Source organism: Manis pentadactyla, chromosome 3, assembly GCF_030020395.1.
Source record: "Manis pentadactyla isolate mManPen7 chromosome 3, mManPen7.hap1, whole genome shotgun sequence".
In the NCBI taxonomy this organism is placed as follows: domain Eukaryota; kingdom Metazoa; phylum Chordata; class Mammalia; order Pholidota; family Manidae; genus Manis; species Manis pentadactyla.
The window spans coordinates 216,106,900-216,126,786 of NC_080021.1; the positions used below are offsets into that span (position 1 = coordinate 216,106,900).

The window sequence follows — 19,887 nt, forward strand, 5'->3', positions numbered from 1 at the left end:
TGTATTAGTTTCCTAGGGTGGCCATAACTGAGTGCCACGGAAGGGTGGCTCCGACAACAGAAACGGATTGTCCCACACTTCTGGAGGCTAGAAATCTAAGATCCGGGTGTCAGCAGGGTCGGCTCCTTCCCTAGAGAGGCTGTCATGGAGAATCTGTTCCATGCTCTCCCCTAGCTGCTGGCCTGCTGGCTGTCTGGGGGGTTCCTTGGCTTGTAGAACCACCACCCCATCTGTGCCTTCATGTTCATGTGGCATTCTGGTGCATGTCTGTCTCTCAATTTCTCCTTTATATACGGACACCAGTCACTAGGTTAGGACCCCCCCTCCCCTGATGCCCTCACGTTCACTTGATTACCTCTGTACAGAGCCTGTCTTCAAATCAGGTCACACTCTGAGGTCTGGGGATTAGGACTTCAACACGTCTTTTCAGGGGGACACATTCAGCCCATAACAGCCCCCTTATTTTTCTTAACCTCCCATATACTAATCGTAGAAAGGCCAGATAATTTAGAAAAACCTGTGAAAATAAAGTCATTACCAATTATCTTGAATAATGCAATTACCCAGAATAGTTGAGACAGTTACTTGGAGTATGTCCGTCTACGTGTTTTTCTCTGACTGTAAAGAGATACATTGTTTTCTTTTTACAGATGAGGTTGAATTTACAGGTTGTCTTTACAAGCTGCCCTTTTTCCCTACTCTCTCGGACAGCATCCCATTGCCGTAAACCAAGTTGTCATCTTCTTCAATGGTTGCCTTATCTCTCATTCCACAGGCACATTTAAAAAACTTAATTGTTATTGGCTGAAATAAGCAACAGGTTTTTTTTTTTTGTCCACTTTCCCCTCCAAAAACTACACTGTGGTACATATCTGTGTGCTGACCTGAATATTCCTGTAGGGTAAATTCCTTCGAGGGGCATTGCTAAAGGTGTTTAAAGGCTTTGAGGTCCCCTAGCTGTGAATTTGTCTTTCTCCTTTCCCAGCAGTCTGGGGCCAGGGGGTGCACCATACTGGACTGGCCTTATGAGAGACAAGAGGCTGCTGAGTCATACCATGTCTGAGAAAGTCAACAGTGGCTTATCGTTACTGGCCCCCAATTTCCTGTCCCCTTCTGAAGCTGCCAGGGCCGTGCTGCCTCCCTCCTGTCTGCAGCTCCTGACTCCTTCCTCATCCCCTTATTACAAGGCCAGGAGAGGTTCATGGCCTTCTCTTGTCTGTCTCATAAACTCCAGAACTGCAGATATTGTCAAGAGACATCCCAGATGGCATCAAATCTCATCAGACCGCATCTAGAGGCTGCAGGAAAATGGTCCTGCTTCCTGGAATCCAAAATTAACCAGCCCCCTGATTTACCCACTTAGGATCCTGGCAGTCGAGTGTTTCATGTTATTTTTTCAACAGATCATGGGCAATTTGTTGTTAATTTCCCCTGAGAGCTGGTGGGCTGAGATGCAAGCTGGCTGCCGGCTCTTGCCTTCTGGAATGCCATCCGAATGAGACAGCTGGCCCATTAGCCAGAGGAAGGGCCTGCTGTGCCGCAGCATCCATTTGATTAGCGCTGACGAGCGTCTGCTTCCAGACCGCCTGGTGGCTGCTAGAAAACCCACCCCAGCCAGAGCAGCTGCAGGGTGGCTGGAGCCAGGGCCACTGCAGGAACGGGGGGTGTCCAGGTGGCAGCAGTCAGTTCCGGCACAGTGCCTCCTGGCACAGGCTCCTCCAGCGTGCCAGACCCCCACCACCACCACCACGGGCTCCTGGCATTTTAGACCCCAACAGGACTTTGGAACATCTGTGATCCTACCTCCTCATTTTAGAGATAGGCCAACTCGAGTGCAGCTTGGGGGCCTGACTTACCCAGGTTCCCAGGAAGGTGATGGCAGAGCCAGAGGCAGAAGCCAGCGCCATCCCCGGCTCCTCTCCAATCCTCCCTTCTCTCCCAGAGCCTGGAACCCCTGGGCGTCGAGTCCATCACCCATTAGCGATGTGCCCTTGTGCAGATTCACTCGCCTCTCTGAGCCTCAGTTACTCCTTTGTGAAATGCAAATGATGCTCGTAGCTGCTTACCTGGAGGGCACAGAGGTGGACAGCGTCACTGTCGTCTCACAGGGGAGCCCCGGGGGAGCCGGGGCAATATGACCGGGGTGATCAATGGCCATGAACTTGGGGCGGCCACCCTCAACACCAGCGTACAACGGGAGGCGCGGTCCGGGGTCACCGCCATCCGGAGCAGCATCAGCCACATCCCTGCAAGTGTGGGTAGGTGGGGGCCAGCTCCTGGGGACCCTCCAGCCCGTGCCAGACCCAGGTGCAGGCCAAGTCTGCATTCAGAGGCTCGCTCAGGCCTCATTCCCAAAGGAAGCCCGGCCGCCTCCGAGAGCTCAGGCCCAGGCCGAAGGAGACTCCTTCCTCCCAAGCCCACAACCTCCCCGCGAAACGGAATCTCTATGTTAGAATCAGACCGAGAGGGTGTGCAGGAATCAGGTTATGTGAAGGCAGGGTCAGATCACGATTTCTGAAACCTCTGGTTGCTGTGTTAGGTGTTGTGGCAAGAACTGGAAGAAAAGGGGTGAGTTCACCGGTAATGATGAAGCGACATGGTCTGGAGGGGACAGAAAGGGGGAAGTGTGGAAAATACAATTAGCTAGAAGGCTCAGGGAACCAAGAAATGTCTCCTTTCAAACAGATTCACAAAATAGTCTATCCTAAGCAAATAGAAATGTTCTGGAGAGCTACTGCAGACCCTGACATAATAGGCCCTGTATCCCCCCATGGGGTCTTCAGGGAGAGGACAGTGCTGATGGGGTCTTTGCGGAAAACAGCTTCCCCAGCGCTGCCCTCGACCACAGACCTGGGGTCTCCTTCCCAGGTGGGCCAGGTGGGGATGAGGCCTGAGCCCAGGGCCCCTCCCCTGTGGTGACTCCAGGCTGGGCGGGGATGGGTCAGGGGCTTGGCTGGGGGTCACTCTGGGCTGATGTCAGCAGAGAGCAAATGAGGTGAGCTGCTGCCCAGACGTGGCTGCGTCAGGAGCAGGACCATAGAGAGGCTGGCTGGACCAGCGTCTGCTGAGTGGGCACAGAGGCGCTGAGAGGTTGAGAGGGTCCTGCTCTCAACACTGGTCTTCCTGAACCTCTCTTCTGAGCCAGCAGTTTTGCTGAGAAGCTCGGCCACCCCTGGGCTCCAAGCAGTTTCCCATCCCTGGCCCAAGTCTGCCCCCAACCACCCCGATAGGAGGACCAGGCATCATGTGAAGGTCTGCAATTCCATTGTCCAGGGCAAATTTTTGGCTCTTTTTTCAAAGTTGGTGGTTTAGAACAGCCCTTCCTCTCTCAGGCTCCTCTGAAGGTGTCCACAGGGTAGGAGACGGGTGGATTTTTCACTCAGTCCAGTACCTGTGTGGTTTCAGTCTGTGCAGTCCTCCATGGTGAAACAGTAGACCTTCAGAGTTGCTGCATTGAGTTGAATAGCAACAAGTGACATGCACTGCTTTGTATAAATATATTTTGTTATCTTTCACAACTACCCTGCAAGGTCCCCAGGTTCTGATCCGTGGCAGTGACGGTAGGGGCTGAGCTCTCCTGGGGGAACAGGGATCCACAGAGGGACTTTGAGCAGGAGCGTGGCTGCCCCCATGATCCAGCCCTAGCCTGACTGTGCGTCGCCCCGTCCAGGGCCTCTGATGCGTGTGCTCGTGGTCACCATCGCCCCCATCTACTGGACCCTGGCCGGAGAGAGTGGAGATGCCCTGAACGGCCACTCCCTGACAGGTGGCAGGTTTCGGCAGGAGTCACACGTGGAGTTTGCCACAGGCGAGCGGGGCTCTCCTTCCCGGGTGGGCCAGGTGGGGGTGAGGCCTGAGCCCAGGGCCCCTGCCCTGTGGTGGTGACTCCAGGCTGGGCGGGCATGGATTGCAGGGGAGCTGCTCAGGATGACGCAGGTGGCCCGGGGCCTGGATCCCGACGGCTTTCTGCTCCTCGATGTGGTGGTCAGTGGCGTCGTCCCCAAGAGCCTGGCTGACACAGACCTTCAAGTGCAGGTGGGGGCCCAGCCCTGGGCATGCAGATGGGGTGGGTTTGAGAATGGGATGTGCCACCCCCACTATGCCCTAGCAGCCAGGCCCCAATTCCTGCCTGACACCCAGCCCCCGACACCCAGCAGGGGCAGGTGTGTCTTGGCCACCTCGTGGGAGGACACGGTGGGCCCAGCCTCTCAGGGACAGTGTTCTGCCCATTTCATAAACAAGAACGCCAACAGGAAATCCCCCCACCCCAAGCTGGTTGGAGGAAGAACTGAAAGGCCCACCAGGCTCCCACCCCCAGCATCCCCCTGGAGTCGGGTGAGGGACTGAGGGTCCCACCTCCTTTGGAAGTTGAAATCCCAGACATTTTCCTTCTCCTCCTCCTCCTCCTCCAGGACTTCCAGGAGCAATATGTGCAGGTGGGGCCCGGCCGGCTCTTTGTAGGCTCCACACAGCACTTCCTGCAAGACAGCCTCCCTGGGCTGCTGCTCTGCAACCACAGCATCCAGTACGACGTGGCCCAGGGCCCCCAGCCACAGCTGGTGCAGCACCTGCACGCGTCAGGCATCAGCTCGGCCTTTGACCCCAAGGCCGAGGCCCTGCGCTTCCAGCTCACCACAGCCCTGCAAGCTGGTGAGGCCCTCATCCTTGTCTCCTCCCCTGACTGCTCCTGCTTAAAACCTGCCAGGGGCCCCAGATGCACCTGGCTGAAAGCCAAGGTGACACCCCTCCTTGGTGCAAACCCAACCTCCCCACTTCCTGGCTGCTGGCTGTGGAACCTCTGGAGGCAGTTCCCTGGCCTTCTCTGAGCCTCAGTGTCCCCATCAGTGAAATGGGCGTGACAGCCCCTGCCCTGCAGAGGTGCTGTCTCTGAAACCCTCCCCTGGCCCCGAGCGACTGCTTTATCAGGGTGCTGTCCTTACAGTAGTGTAGGCAGTCTGGTCTTCTCATCTCCAGACCCCCGTCTGTCCCACCCCTGCAATGTGCCTGCTGCCCTCATCACATACCATCACTTACGCATTCTGCACAGCCTCCATGTACAGCCAGTAGCCAGGTTCACCCCTGTAGGTTTGCAAGAGGCAGTTTTGCACACACGGCTGTCTGTCCTGCTTTGCCCTTTTCTTGAATGATTTCTCCTGTGTTTGCAGCGTAGTCTGGCCAGCCCACGGGGAGCCCCTCATGACACGCCCCCAACGGCCCTAGGCTAGGAGCCAGTTTGCTGACTCACTGGGCCTTGGCCTGGCTCAGAAGAGGGGCTGAGTACCCAGCTGAGGGGGGCATCGGCCTTGCCAACCTCACAGGAGGGAGCTAGGAGCCTGGGCTGTGGCCAGGGCTGCCCTCTGTCCCCAGTGTCTTGGGCTCAGGTGCCCCAGTGTCCTAAGGGCCTGTCCCCTTTGCCTTGCAGAAGAGAATGAAGATAGCTGCCCAGAGGGTTTTGAGCTGGACACCCAGGGAGAGTTTTGTGTGGGTGAGTGCCCTCCCCACACCGTGGCATGGATGGGGGAGTCCCTTCAGTCCGGGTGGGCAACCTGTCCCGGCCAGCTGGCAGGAGGGTCTGTGAGTGTAGACCAACAGATCTCTCCTCGCCCCCACCCCAGACAGGGATGAGTGCTCTGGCGGCCCCAGCCCCTGCTCCCACTCCTGCCACAATGCGCCTGGCCGCTTCTCCTGCTCCTGTCCGGCTGGCTTCGCCCTGGCCAGGGACGGCAGGAGCTGCAGAGGTGAGTGGGCCACCGGAGGAGAGGCTCTCCTTGCACCTGGCCCTGGTGTGTGCAGGGGTTCTGGGACCAAGACCCTTGCCAGGTGCACACACCTTGGGAGACGGCCTATTCTGGAGGTTTCCAATGCCTTGTTCCCACTGGGAACTTCCTATGAAGGCAGCAGATGGGAGAGGCTTGAGTACCAGGGGCCATAGGGATCCCCAAAGACATACGTGTGGCCCTCATGTGCCCATGGCCTTCATACCTGCTAAGCCTGGACATGGCTCAGAAGCTCAGCAGTCACTTCCAGCCAACTGGGGCCGGAAGTGAGTGGACACCCCCCTGCCGCACTTGTTCTCCTTGTCCCCTTGATGAAATTGCTGGATGACAGATCTGACCCTGGGACGTGGTCCAGATGAGGTCCCTGCCTCCCATCCCCCAGTCTATATCCATCCACCCCCACCACTGGGGCCTACCACTGCCAGGCTCCAGACTGGGCTTCGAGCCGGGCACCCAAGGGACATCGTCTGAAAGCTTATATCAGAAGCCACAGGCCAAGGCCCTCAGGTCACTTGGGGTGGGCTGTGTCTCTGGGGAAAGGAGTGAGGTGATGGAAAGAGCTAGCAGGAGGGGTGGGGGCCTTCATGCCAGGGACTCCTGGGCCTAGGGCTGAAGCCTGTATGGGTAGGCTGGGCCAGGGTTCGACTGGCAAGGAGGGCCTGGGGGACACATGTTCATGCAGTCCCCTGCCCCTGTCTGTCCCCCAGATGTGGATGAGTGTGCATGGGATGCCCACCTTTGCCAAGAAGGACAGCGCTGCGTGAACCTGCTTGGGACCTACCACTGCCTCCCGGATTGCAGGCCTGGCTTCCGGGTGGCTGCTGACGGGGCCAGCTGTGAAGGTGACCGGGGCATGGTGTGGAGCTGGCCCTATTCCTGGGAACCCAATGGTTGCCAGGTTCAGTGGAGGGATATTGTGTGTCACTGGGACTCTGGGCCCTGAGGGCAACTGGAACCCTCTTGGCAGAGGGAGGGAGAAAGCCTGAGCTCAGAAGGTCTGAGGCCCGGCCTGGCCTGGCTGCTGGTGACTTGAATACCCTGAGAGTGTGTCTTTCATTTCTGGGGCTCAGGTTTCTCATCTGTCCCATGAAAGGGGACCAGGTCAGGGGTGGCAAACACCTGTTTCCCCTCATGGCTCATGGCCCAGCCTAGAGACGGCCTCTGAGTCCTCCTCAGCACAGTGTCTCCATCAGCCACTGTGAATCAGTTGGCCTTCGAGATGAAACCTAGGTGCCACCACTGGATGGGTGGCCTCCGGGTCCTTCCTGCTGTGGCATTCTACAGTTTCATGATCACAGGCCCTCCCGGCTCCCGAGAGAGAGGCCAGCAATGGAGGGGAAAGTGCTGGAACCTGAACCCAGAAGAGGTGGTCATCCTGTTTCATGGCCTGTAGCCCTCTGAGGACCCTGACCATCCACAGGACTCTCCTGCTTCCTGCCTGCCTTGTGCCCTACCACCCCCTCTTCTCCTCATGCTTGGGGGGGGGCATTGTGCCAGGCTCCTAAGCCCCTCACATTCATGATCCAGTTGTCTCACCATGACCCCTTGAAGAGGTCCTATCCTGACCCCTCCTTACAGATGAGAAAACTGGGGCTCAGAGGAATCCTCTTGTTCAAGGACTAAGATATACAGCAGAGCTTGGCCCAAAGTCAGGGCTCTCTGCCTGCACAGCTGACCTTTTAAGCCCCTTCTTTCCTTCAGACCCAGAACCTTCCTACCTGGTATAATTGGGAGGGGCAGTTGCAAAGTTGACATCCACCTGGTGGCGCTCAGGTTGGAGAAAGGGACAGGGATGAGGCGCCGATGTGGAGAGGCACAGCCTTGGAGGTGGGGGCGAGGGCTCAGCCCCGCCTCTGCCTCCCAGATGTGGACGAGTGTCTGGAGCAGGTGCACGACTGTCACTACAACCAGATCTGTGAGAACACTTCAGGCGGGCACCGCTGCGGCTGCCCCAGGGGCTACCGGATCCAGGGCCCGGGCCTGCCCTGCCTAGGTATGGAACACTGACCCTCTGGGGCCCTGGTCAGCACCCCCAGCTCCTGGGCAGGGAGCATTTATGACCAGGGCAGTGTGGAATTCTGTGAACAACAGAACAGCAGCGCCCACTGACGTGCACGCAGCACGGGCCTGATGGAGCTTTTCCTGCTGTGTTGCACCAAAGGTCACCCCCTGCCCAGCAAGCCCACCCTCCCTGGGAGCTGGGAGGAGGAGGAGGGTGGAGAGGGGTGGGTGCACCTCAGAGAGGCATAGCAGGTAGCATGAGCCCCACCAGGGCGGGGAAGGAAGGGGACAGCAGAGTCTGGGATGGGGCTCAGAGCCCGGGAGGTGGGGTCTCTGAGAGCAGAAGAGGCCGGGTGGAGAGGAGGCTGGGGTTCCAGGGGGGAAGCTCAGGGTCAGGCCTGCATGCCGCCGGGGAGGCAGCTGGATTCCGGGGAAGGTCTGAGAGCGAGAGAGGCTGCTGGCGCCCTGGAGTCTGCGGCAAGCCCTGAGCCACCCTGCCGGGCCCTGCTCCCTTCCAGATATCAACGAGTGCCTCCAACTGCCCAGGGCCTGCGCCTACCAGTGCCACAATCTGCAGGGTGGCTACCGCTGCCTGTGCCCACCGGGCCAGGCCCTCTCTCGCGACGGCAGGACCTGCACCCCGCTGGAGTGGAGTGGACGAAATGTGACCACCATCAGCCACCGGGGCCCCTTGGTGCCCTGGCTGCGGTCGCGTGTCCCCATCCCCAGTGGCTCCTACCGTGCCTGGGTCTCCCTCCGGCCAGGCCTTAGAGCCCTGAGCGGTGCAGGCCGGGCCTGGTGCCCCCTTGGCTTCATCCGGCAGAGCGGCGTCTGCTCAGGTAAGGCCCGGCCCCAGGCCTCCCACTGGGGACACGCCCCACTGCGCTGTCTCGGCTCCCACACCGGGTGTGAGGGCACCATGCCCTGTGTTCAGAAGCCCACAGTGGGTGGGCAAGCGGGGTGAGTGGTACAGGCGGACAGTCGCCTCCTCGCTGCACATCCCAGAGCCCTGGCTGCGCTCATGCGCAAGGGGCTCCCAAGAGGGGGATGGAGTATTTGCCAAACCATTTGACTTCAGGACACTTTGTGCAGAGGTATAAGGGCTTCTGGGCAAATGTTCCTGAGAACCCACTTTGAGAAACGCTCCTTTTGGTGTTCAGAGGTGAAGCAGTCAGGGAGATTTTCAGGAGTGAAGGAGAATGTTCCAGGGTGACACGAGAATACGAGCAGGGCCTGGGGGGCATCGGGGAGAGCCCCTCACCCCACGGAGGCCTGCGCTGGGCAGCACAGGGGAATGGGGGAAGCCTTGGGGTGGGCGCGCTTCAGCATTCACCGTGAGGTGGGCGGGGGGGTTCCCCACTCTCACTGGGCCCAGGGTCTCTGCTAACCCTAAACCCAGGGCTGGGTGGGGCGTCGTGGGGAGAGCATTCCTGGCTTGCCCCGAGCTGGGCGCCTGGGTGTCTGTGACTCGGTGTCTCTGCCTCCGCCCCCACCCCCGGGCCTTGCCCAGACCTGGACGAGTGCCGGGTGAGGAACCTGTGCCAGCACACCTGCCGAAACACTGAGGGCAGCTACCAGTGCCTCTGTCCCGCCGGCTACCGCCTCCTCCCCAGCGGGAAGAACTGCCAAGGTGAGCCGCCGCGGGGGCAGGATGCCCGCCCAGATGCCCAGGGGCCAGGGCAGGGCTTCATGGGAAGGCCCCTGTCTCACCCAGTCTGGTCTCCCGGCCCTTCTCCACCATCCCATGTGAGGGAGGAGCAGGGAGACGAGCCCAGAGGGGTTCAGTGACCGCCCCAGGTGCCCACAGCCGGCCAGAACCCACTCTAAGCAGGAGCCGGGAGATGGTGTGCGCAGCCCTGGGAGTCTCTTGAATCTCTGCTGTGTATCCCTGGGCAAGTCGCTTCATCTCTCCGAGCTTCGACCTGCTGAAGTGGGGCTACCATCCCCCTGAATGGCTGGATGAGATATGCAGAGGGTGGGCACAGAGCCATGCTGGTGATGGTGGTGAAGTCCTTTCCCTAACATGCTCCCAGCTCGGCCCATCATGCTGCTGCCCTCTGTAAGCGCCCGCCCTGTCCCTCCTCTGTCAGGCGGGCAGTGAATGCCCTCTGAGAAGAATGGGGCTTCCACTGAGGCAGACGGGGTCACGGGCACTGGGCGCTCCAGGCCCCAAGGCAGCCCTCATTCCTCCCAAGCTCTGCAACCCAGCTGGAGGCTCAGGGCCCCCAGGATGCCCTCCTGGGGACGGGACGTGCTGGGGCCTGCTGACTGAGCTGTCATGGGTCGGGCTGGCTGGAGACAAAAGGAGGGGCCGCCCCCTCACTGGTCCTCTGAAGGCATTTCTCTCCCACTGAACCCCCTGCCCCACGGCTTCTTGGCTCCTGCCCTCGGCCCTTCCCCTTGGCTCGTCTTTTTACCCACCATCTCTCCGCCATCCTCCTCACCCAGACATCAATGAGTGTGAGGAGGACGGCATCGAGTGTGGGCCCAGCCAGATGTGCTTCAACACCCGAGGCAGCTACCAGTGTGTGGACACGCCATGTCCTGCCACCTACCGGCAGGGCTCCAGCCCAGGGTAAGGGCTCAGTCAACTTGGCGGCAGACTGGGGCACCCTGTCTGCCAGGGGCTGCTCCTGTGAGGCCCTCCTGGGCCAGGGCCTGAACCCTGTCAGAACTCCTGAGCAGGACCTCTGTGCCCACAGGGCAGCATGACCCCCTGGAGTACATCTTTCTGCAGCCACCCGGGGCTCAGCTCACCTGGGTGCTGTCATTTACCACACGGCGGTTGGGGGGCACTGCAGCTGGGGCATGGGGCACTGGGCCTGGGAGAGGTCAGAGTCGGGCGAGACCTGGACGGGGGTGGAGAGAGTCACACACAGGGTCCATGGGGACACAGGCATACATGCAGACAAACGGCACAGGGCCAACACAAGCCCAGAAATGCCCCCAGGAACCCACACAAAACCCCAGGACTCAGACACACATGTGCACACAAGCACAAAACACATTTCCTCCCCACTCGGTGTGGCCACAGACACTCATCAACATGCAGAGACATGGGGATCCTGGCCAACGTGCGGGCACTGCAGTGCTTGGGAAAGTATCCTGGGGCGGTGACCAGCCCCAGTAGCTGTCATCTCCCATGGGGGTGGGTACTGGATGCCCTTGGCAAGACTGAGCGTGTGTCTTTGAAGCCCCCACACCAATGCAAATCCACAGTGTGACTCAGCTCTGGGTTAGGGTGGTTGGGGGGTGTATGGGGGCTGGCGGGGGGTGGGGGGACCTGGGAGGTTTTATGGCTGCCCCAGGGCATGGTCTGGGCAAGTCTGCTGGGGGAACCTGCTCTGGCTTCTTCAGGCCTGTTTTCTCATCTCTAAAGTGGGCCCCACAGTGGCGCCTGTAGAGAAGGCACTTGGGTGCCGCGGTGAGGCCAGGTTTACGCAGCTGGTCCCACTCCAATGGCAACCAGGAGTCGGTGGGTCTGTCCCGCCCGCAGGACATGCTTCCGGCGCTGCTCGCAGGACTGCGGCGCGGGCGGCCCCTCCACGCTGCAGTACAGGCTGCTCCCGCTGCCCCTGGGCGTGCGCGCCCACCACGACGTGGCCCGCCTCGCCGCCTTCTCCGAGGCCGGCGTCCCCGCCAACCGCACGGAGCTCAGCGTGCTCGAGCCCGACCCGCGCAGCCCTTTCGCGCTGCGCCGGCTGCGTGCGGGCCAAGGCGCTGTCTACACCCGCCGCGCGCTCACCCGCTCCGGCCTCTACCGGCTCACCGTGCGCGCCGCAGCGCCGCGCCACCAAAACGTCTTCGTCCTGCTCATCAACGTGTCGCCCTACCCCTACTGAGGGGTGCGGTCGTTGACAGCAGCATTTGGGCCAGTGACTCCCAGGGATGGGGGACAGGGAGGAGCCGGCCCAACCCCCACGGTCCTAGTGGCCCTTACCCACACCACCTGTCCTCGCAAACAATGTCATCTCATGCCTCCGTGCGTCACCATCCCGGGCCCTTCGGCAAACATAACCCTGCATGCAGCCTTGACCCCAGGGCAGCTCCCCTCCACTCCCATCCCCCTGGGGTGCAGCCCTGCAGTCAAGTAAGGCTGCCCTTAGGCGGCAAGCCTGCAAGCAGGGCTGGGGTGAAGCCTACATGTCTGACGGGCTCCTCCAGGTTTGCCCCAAGCCCCAGAGTGGTCTGGACTGGGACACAGCTCACCAGGACGCTCGAGGGGAGGGGCAGCCTCCGTGGGGTGGCAGCAGCTATCACCAGCCCACACCTGGCACGGTTGTCCTGAATTCAGCATGCGTGTGTATGTATAATATAAAAACGTTTGCTTTTAACCAACTCTATTTCTTCGTCCAATTATTTTGCTTTGGTAAGGAGGGGCTTGGCTGGGAGGGAGGCCACCACCCTTGTGGTCCAGGAGCACTGGAGTAGGAGTCCAGCAGCTGGCCTCCTTAGGAGTAGGGTGATCCAGGCACTTCTCTGGGCTGTTTCCCCATCCAAAAATATGAAGATGACAGGAGGGCCTCCCCTCCCATTGGGCTGTGGAGAGAATTAAATGAGAATGAAACGTGTTACTCAGGTTACATGGTAGCAAAAAGTAATTGTTAATTAAGAATAATTCTTAATTAAATTCAGTCATTTACTCATCCACTAAAGATTCCTTAAGGCCTACTGCTGTGCCAGGCAGTGAACACAGCACCCCTGTGCCCATGCCAAGGGCTTAGAAACGGTAGGGAAATGAAGAGGAGCACGTGTACCTGTCAGTGAGCCTTGCAAGGAGAAAAACTAAGTTGGAAAGGTGGGGGCAGAGGTTAGGGGGCAGTTTTTAATAGGCCGGCCAGGGTGAGCCTCAGTGACAGGTGGCATTCGAACAGAGGCCTGAAGGCGAGGGAGAATGCCACGCAGACATCTGCAGGAAGGGTGTTCTGGCTGGGGGGACGGCAAGTACCAAGGTCTGGGCAGGAGGGTGCTCGGTGGTGGAGGTCTGGCAAGGAGGTGGAGGGGGCTGTGGTGGGGGGAAGTGGGGGAAGGAACAAGAAGGTGCCATCAGAAAGGTGTGAGGCCTTGGGGCGACTCTAGGGACTTTGGCTTTGACAGGGTGAGCTGGGGAAGGACAAGACTGGAAGATCTGTGTATGAGCTGGCAGGTGTCCAGTGTGCTAGGATGGAGGCGAGCCTCAGGGCAGCCAGCAGAGGTCCACTTGTGCTTCCCCGCCCACCGCCCCATCCTGGCCCCCTCCCTGGGCTGGCTGCAGCTCCTGCCTCAGCAACTCCACCCAGTGTGGCTGGCTGCACCCAGCCGCAGCCTCTGGCAGAAAGAGCCTGTCTCTCTCTCTTTTTTTTTTTTTGTTATCATTAATCTACAATTACATGAAGAACATTATGTTTACTAGGCTCCCCCCTTCACCAAGTCCCCCCCACCATTACAGTCACTGTCCATCAGCTTAGTAAGATAAGAGTCTCTTTTGTATGTGATTTCGAAAAGACAGGATCCCTTCTCCCTGCTCCTCTGGCTCAGTGTGACACTGTCACCTCCCCTTAGCATCCTCAATCTCTCGCCCAGGTGCCCAGGACAGCTGTCTTATTTTCCATGACGGGATTAATGACAATCAGACTATGTAACTGCAGCCTTCCCAGTGCTGGCAAAAACAGAGAAGAAATTGCTGTGTCTCTTTTACAAGGAGGCTCAGAGAGGGGACATGACCCAGTCACTTGCCTGACAAAGGACTGGTTAATGGTTAGACAGGGACTGCTGACTCCCACCTAACAGGCCAGCCTCATCGCCCCCAGGGCACTCCCACTTTCAAAGCTGGTTTCTTTTAAACCAGGGTCTGCCAATGTTTGCTCTGAAGGTCCAGATAGTGAATGTTTTTGGCTTTGTGGAACATACAGTCCCTGTCGAAACTACTCTCCTCACCACTGCAATGCGAGAGTGGCCACAGGCAACACGAACGAGCGTGGCTCTCTGCCAAAGACTTCGCTGATGGCCACTTACATAGGAAGTTCATATAATTTTCACATACCATGAAATATTTTTCTTTGATTTTTTTTTTTTAACTATTTACACATGCAAAAAACATTCTTAGCTTGCAGGCTTTGTAAAAACAAGTGCAGCCCAAAGTTTGCCCACCCCTGGTTTAAATTGTTGAAGACTCTAATGGCGGGTTTTAGGCAGGAGGGGCTTCCCAACCCCCTCCCCCGCCCCCCACCAGCCCCATTCGTGCAGGGCCCTCCTGTAAGGACATTCCTAGGGCTGAATGCCACTCTTTGTGCAACCCTAGGGACCATAGGTCACACCTGAACCCTGCCCTTTGCTGAGCTGTTAATTTTTTATGGAGCCAGGGACTTTGCAGCCCAGGAGAGGGCCAGCCTGGGGCTGTGGGCCTGCAGACGGGGAGGCATCTCAGACTCTTGACTCTTCCACCCCTACTCGCTCTTGCCTGCACCTCCCCCCAGTCTCCTCCTGGCCCTTTGTGTGTGTAAAACTGCCATTTGCTGAATGTCCAGTGCCTTATGCACCCAGGTGTATTTAATTCTCCCAGGAGCTCGAGGCAAGACGTAGTATACCCATTTCACAGATGAGGGAATGGGGGCTCAGAGGTGAGCCACTTGTCCAAGCTCACACAGCCTGGAGGGGAGAAGAACTCAACCCAGGCCCGTCAAGGAGGCTCTAGGCTCCAGGCTCCCCTGCCTCCATTCTCCAAGGAAGGAGGATGGGGGAGGAGAGGGAGGGCTGGGAGCAGGGCCAAGAGGAGGAACCCCAGCAATTCAAGACATGATTTGCTGCAAGGGAGAATCGTTCTGTCTGGCCTCCTTCCTCCCCTACCTTCTCCTAATTCCCTGTTTGGGGCTATGAAACAGAGGCTGAGGAAAAGCAGTCATTGCTCAAAGTCCTGCAGCAGGCCAGTGGCAGACTTGGCCTGGAATCCAGGCTGTGATTCCAGCCTCATGCCCCCCCACTCTGCCCACCCTGCCCACATCCACAGGGGTGGTCACCCGGTAGAGGAGGTGCCTCCCAAGGGAGCTGCCGCTGGAGCCAGCTCCAAGAGGGTGTTCTCCAGTTCTGCTTTTCCAGCTGTTGGCCGTCGTGGGCCAGGGCCCCATCCAGCCACCCAGCCCCCTGACCTCCGAGGCTGTTCTGTACCATCAGGGGTGGAAAACAGCCCTGCAGGTCACTCATTAAACTCCCCGATGCAGCTTTTCCAAAAACCCAACAACTGGACTCTGTGTTCGCTCTGCATAGGGACTGGCAACGTGGGATCCAGCCTAGAGGACATTCTCTACTCCTGGGGCCAGTATTCAGGACTGGGCAGTGGCGAAGTGGCATCTGGGGCCAACCATGATATGGCTGTAGGGTGAGGTGCTTGGGGTCTCTACACACCCAGGCTCCTCCAGGACCAGCAGGTGCAGAGCCCTTGAGTGGCAGAGGGCAGACAGAAGACAAGAGGCACCTACTCCCTGGTCAGGTGCACAGGCTGTAGGTCGGGCAGGGGGCGGGGGTAGGTCTAATAAGATCACATCCACTGAGCATGGCCTTCAGCAGTTCAGACAAGTGGTCACAACAGTCAAAGCCAACTTAGAAAAGCCATCCTGGCTGCAGTGTGGAGGGTGGATTAGAGAGGGTGCTGAGCATAAGCAAGAAGACAGGTTAGGCATCTCCTGCAGAGGTACAGGTGAGAGGTGACAGTGACCTAAGACAACCACAGTGCGGGGAGGGAGGAGGGACCAGGGCCCTCATGTTGCTCTATTCTGCATCCTCATATTGGCAGCAAGAGAGAGAGGATATGACCAGGGGCTGATTTGCTGGGAGGAAGCCTCCCCAGGGAACAGTATATGCAAAGACCACAAGGCAAGAGAGAGCTTGACCCGGTGAAGGAACCACAAGCTGGCCAGTGCAGCTGGAACGTAACAGGGAGGACAGAGGACGCACAGCGCTCGAGAGCTGATCGTCAGAGTAATGAGGGACAGACTGGTGACGCGTTGTCCTAGAGAATACTGACCTTACCTCTTCTTCCTTCCCCGGGCCCCGGGCCCCACATCCTAGACTGGCAGGGGCTCATCCCTCACCCTATGCTCTTCATGAAGTATGGGTAACAGGGCTTCCCTCTGGGGCCACCACTGATTTGGGAGAACTTGAGAGAAATTAGGCCTTACTGCCTCAGTTTCCCTCTGTACTTCCTCTGTAATAACTACAAGGAGGTGATCCCTACCTACCCATGCCCTCCCCAACTTTCTTAAAGGGCAGTGACATCTTAAAGGAAGAAAAGAGGACTAAGCACAAAGTCATGGGATGGAAACTTAGACAAGACAGCAAATGCTCACTTCCCCTTGGCAGCTGTGCAAGGGAAAGAGCCTGCCCCAGGCTGTTGGCTGCTGTAGGTATAGCGTTTGGGGGCTGCTCCTACTGGCGTCCTGCTAGTGTGCAAGGCCCCGAGATGGCCCAGGGAGTGAGTTAAGGAGCCAGCTGGCATTCCACCCACAGTCACCCAGCACCACACGGCTCACAAGGATCCCCTCGACATTAGGGCCACTACTGGGGTTTGGGAACCAGAGGGTAGGCGATTCATGGGGACTTAAAGCTCTGGCCTTGCTGGTAAATTGGTTTGATGCCTTTTCCCTCCTGAGGGACTCACAGCTACTAACCTGGCCATGACTAGTGCTTGAGGACTAGGCATGGGGGGCTAGGGGGAGGACCGTCAGAGGGGCGGAGAGCGACTAAGCAAGCTGCCTCGCCCCTCTCTATCCCCCCGCTGCCCAGGTCCCTTTCTCTGGCTGCTCCTTGGTTGCAGGAGGAGGCCTGGGACAGGGCTGCCTCCTTAACATCACCCAGCATGCCCCCGCCCACATTTTTGTTCCCAAGATGGTTGAAGGGCAAGCCCAGCAGGTGTGGCCCAGGGTTCCCATCTCCTAGGGGGTTCAGGACCAGAAGGATTTGGGGTCAGTCCTGGCTGCATGCTGCCTCGGACTGGTCGGCCCCCACTGTTTCACTGGGCTCTGGTTGTCGTGACTGGTGCTTTGGGGCCTGTAAACCAGGCTGGCAAACTTCTGAGGCGCAGAACCTTCCAAGGCCAGACTCGGGTCACAGCTCCCAAGTTCTTCATGCAAGCAAGAAGCTTCACCGCTGTGAACCCCCACTTTCCCTGCTGCCAGTGTCCTATTATTTACTGGGTGCCCTCGAGAGTTTGGTCAGGTGCCGGGCTCTGGGGAGTCTGCCAGGGGCCAGCCCTGGACTGCGGAATGAAACGCCCACCCTCCAGGGCCACTTCGGTTTTCTTACCGGCACCACGGGCTCCGGTTCACAGGGCCCACTGTTGGGGGGAAGGGAGGGGTTCGAGGCCCGCAGGAAAGCCACCGCGGGATAAGGTGGCGTCAGACTCGCCGCGCCTAAGGGGCTTTTACCCCACCCCGAAGCGCTGGAATGCTCACCCCACGGGCCCGGCGGCAAGTTTCTGGCAGGACAGCTTTAGTCACCGTGCGAGAGTTGCGGGTACCAGTCGCTGCCGCACCAAGGAGCCGCCTGCCCGCGGGCCACGGCGAGGGGACCCGCACCCCGCGCCCCGACTCGCCCTAGGGGGGATGTGTCGCCCCGGAGGGGAGGGCGTGGGTGGGGCGGGGGAGGAGGGGCGGGGCGGGGCGAGGACGGAGGGAGGCGGGGCCCCGCCCACTCGCCCGGCGGCGGGCGCGGAGCGGCTCCTCCAGGGGGCGGGGCCTGCCGCGCGCGACTCCCCGCGTTCCCCCGGACCAGGTGCTTATAACCCGCGATGCGCGCTGCCAGCGCCCTGCTCTGTCGCCAGCCACCACCGCCTGGGCCCCGGTAAGGAGCGTCCTGCGCGGGACGGGCCCAGGGTCCCCTTCCCACTGCCCGGAGCCCCCCGAGAGCGAGCGGCGGAGGCCGGGGGGGCCGCGCGGGCGGGACAGAGCTGACCGCGAGTGGCGCGCGCCCCGGGCTCGCACCTGCGCGGGAGGGAAGGAGGCCGACGCTCCAGCTCCTGTAGCTGAACAGCTGGCGGCCTGGTTCCTGGGCCCCTCGGGTCCCTGGGATGGGGCGCGGTCGCGACTGGGGTCTGAGGGGCAGATCCGGCTATTTGACTCTGGCGGGCCGAGGTCCTTCTGGATTTTTCTTCTCTACTCCTGCTTCCTCTATGCCGTGAACCCCCCAAAAGGAGATCTCGGGGTTCCCGAGGGTGTGGAACTCCCAGTTCTCTCGCCCCCTCTGTCGTACCCACCCCCGTCCGTGTTTCCTCCTTTATCTCTGCGTGAAACCAGAGTTTCAAGCCCACCCCTGCCCCTCTCCCCCGGGGCTTGGGCGTAGCATCTCCCCCCATAGCCCCTGGCCTCAGTAAACCCCGGGCGGGGGGTCCCTAACCCGGGCTGCCTGCCCCAGGGCCTGGGGTGCGACTGGGCGCCCTCCCCTGCGGAGGGCGTCGGTCGCCTGGCTCTGCCTCCGAAAGGGATCTGCGTGCTCCGGCCAGGCCCCCCGCCGCCCGGCCAGGTTTCCAGAGGGCCCCGGGCTCCCGGCTGTGGGAGGGGCCGCTGCACAGGAAACGGCCGCCGTCCGGGTGGCTGTTGCCTTTGGCCCCTTGCGAGGGCGGCCATTGGGAAGTGGAGGAAACTCCTCTCCCACCCCAACGGGACTCTTCCCGGGGAGGTCCCGTGACGGGCCAGCACAGGGCCCCTCTCCGTAAGTGGGGCATCTCTGGAACCTCGCAGCTCTCTGTACACCTTGTGCAGGAACAAACCTGTCCCCCCATCCAGGGATGGATCATAGGCCCTGGGCTCTGATCCCTCCCTCTCAGCCCACGCTGGTCACAGGAGAGGGCAGGTTCTGGAAGCCAGCAGACTGTAGCCGGAAAGGCGGGCACAACTGCGTGGGACCTGGGTTTCTCCCTCTGCCAGAGGCTGCGGAGAATGCCTGGGTCCATCCATTCCTTATCTGTCTGGGGCAGGCCTCACCTTGTGGTGCCCCACGGAGGCCATGGAGCAAGACAGGCTCCCTGCTCACCTATTGTAGGTTCTGGCATGGGAGGGAGGCGGTAGAGGCAGAAACAGCCACAGAAGGGATGGGAACTTTGACAACAGGTGTGAACTGGGGGAGTCGCTATTCTAAAGTTCCTTGCCCCTCCATCTGGGTCTTGGAGCCAGGGCAGGGGAGCCTGGGGTTGAGGCGGGAACCTGTCTCAGGTGAAGCGACCCATGCATTGTGCTAAGAAGCAAGTCTGGCTCTGCTCAGTGCAAGTGACTGAGTTACAGGGTCTGCCCACTGGGTGCCTAGACTCCGGCAGATGCGGGCTCCGGTAGAGGAGGGAAGCCCCCCCAGCACAGTCTGAGCCCCTCCGAGGACTGCATGCCTCCTCTGGGCTTGTGTGCCCACTTGGCTCTGATGGAAGCCATTTCCCCTGGCCCGGGGCCCCAGGAGCATGACTCACGTTGGGGGGCCAGGCCCAGACTCACCTGCTGTGCCAGCACTTCCCCATGTCCCATCTCATCTTTGCCCCATGAGAACTGGGAGGCAAGCCAGACAGCCAGATGCTTTCATGTGAGCGCACAGCCCCTGAGGCGCCTTACCTGTGGGCACCCATGCGGAAAGAGGTACACTCGTGGGAGTTCAGAGCCTAAGGCTCTGATTTGTGCTGTGACACTTCGGGCAAGTTTGATCTTCCAGGCCCTGACTCCCCGCCTCCTGCGGGGCAGGTGCCCATAAGCTTTTCAGTGTTATCGGTAGAATCAGTGGATGAGTAATGAGAGTATGGTGAGACCTCCTTAGGCCCCCTACCCCCCTACCTCAGGGCCTTTTCATCAAAACTGGAGGCTTGACCTTTCTACACCAGCCTGGATCTCACACGACCCCAAACCGTGGGTGGAGAACATTTGCTGGAGTGCTAGTGCCCCCAGAAGAGCCAGTGTTCCTGATTGGATTCTCAGGCTCCGGGAATCCCACAGCTGAGAACCCGCTTGGTGTATAGCCAAGGGCAAGCCTCTTGACCTCAGCTTCCTCTTCAGTCAATTGGCAAGAAAAATCCCTCCCTGTCTGGGTTTTAGGGAAGATGTGTAGGTCATCAGGCCCCAGTTCAGTCGAATCCTGATAGCGACACCTCCTGGTCAAAGCTCGG

The 19,887-nt window shown here is 59.6% G+C and overlaps 2 protein-coding genes and 1 long non-coding RNA gene across 11 annotated transcripts in view; 2 read left to right on the forward strand and 1 right to left on the reverse strand.

The window, feature by feature from the left end:
- HMCN2 (hemicentin 2) overlaps positions 1–12,116 on the forward strand; it is a 134,661-nt gene extending 122,545 nt beyond the window's left edge. Inside the window, exons 87-98 of one of the 2 annotated variants that reach the window (XM_036913576.2) lie at positions 2,109–2,258; positions 3,671–3,808; positions 3,914–4,035; positions 4,413–4,650; positions 5,423–5,485; positions 5,616–5,738; positions 6,485–6,619; positions 7,642–7,770; positions 8,297–8,617; positions 9,289–9,408; positions 10,227–10,353; positions 11,275–12,116. In XM_036913576.2, the coding sequence (XP_036769471.2) occupies positions 2,109–2,258; positions 3,671–3,808; positions 3,914–4,035; positions 4,413–4,650; positions 5,423–5,485; positions 5,616–5,738; positions 6,485–6,619; positions 7,642–7,770; positions 8,297–8,617; positions 9,289–9,408; positions 10,227–10,353; positions 11,275–11,620 (2,012 nt within the window). In that variant the 3' untranslated portion in view covers positions 11,621–12,116. The remainder of the gene's footprint in view (positions 1–2,108; positions 2,259–3,670; positions 3,809–3,913; positions 4,036–4,412; positions 4,651–5,422; positions 5,486–5,615; positions 5,739–6,484; positions 6,620–7,641; positions 7,771–8,296; positions 8,618–9,288; positions 9,409–10,226; positions 10,354–11,274) is intronic. The other variant, XM_036913577.2, reaches the window with a different exon arrangement.
- On the reverse strand, positions 3,888–17,370 carry LOC118926552 (uncharacterized). 6 transcript variants are annotated; one of them, XR_005030517.2, is made up of 6 exons: positions 17,204–17,370; positions 11,524–12,317; positions 5,831–5,886; positions 5,035–5,079; positions 4,357–4,502; positions 3,888–4,023 (listed from the first exon to the last, which is right to left on the reverse strand). It is a non-coding gene; the product is annotated as an uncharacterized LOC118926552 (long non-coding RNA). The 6 variants fall into 6 exon arrangements; XR_008996668.1 differs by having other exon boundaries at positions 4,357–4,507; XR_005030515.2 differs by having other exon boundaries at positions 4,357–4,568.
- Positions 17,371–17,493: 123 nt separating this feature from the next.
- ASS1 (argininosuccinate synthase 1) overlaps positions 17,494–19,887 on the forward strand; it is a 48,831-nt gene continuing 46,437 nt past the window's right edge. For 2 of the 3 annotated variants that reach the window (XR_005030512.2, XM_036913575.2), the window contains exon 1: positions 17,494–17,591. The gene's annotated coding sequence lies outside the window, so the exon portion shown is untranslated. The remainder of the gene's footprint in view (positions 17,592–19,887) is intronic. The other variant, XM_036913574.2, reaches the window with a different exon arrangement.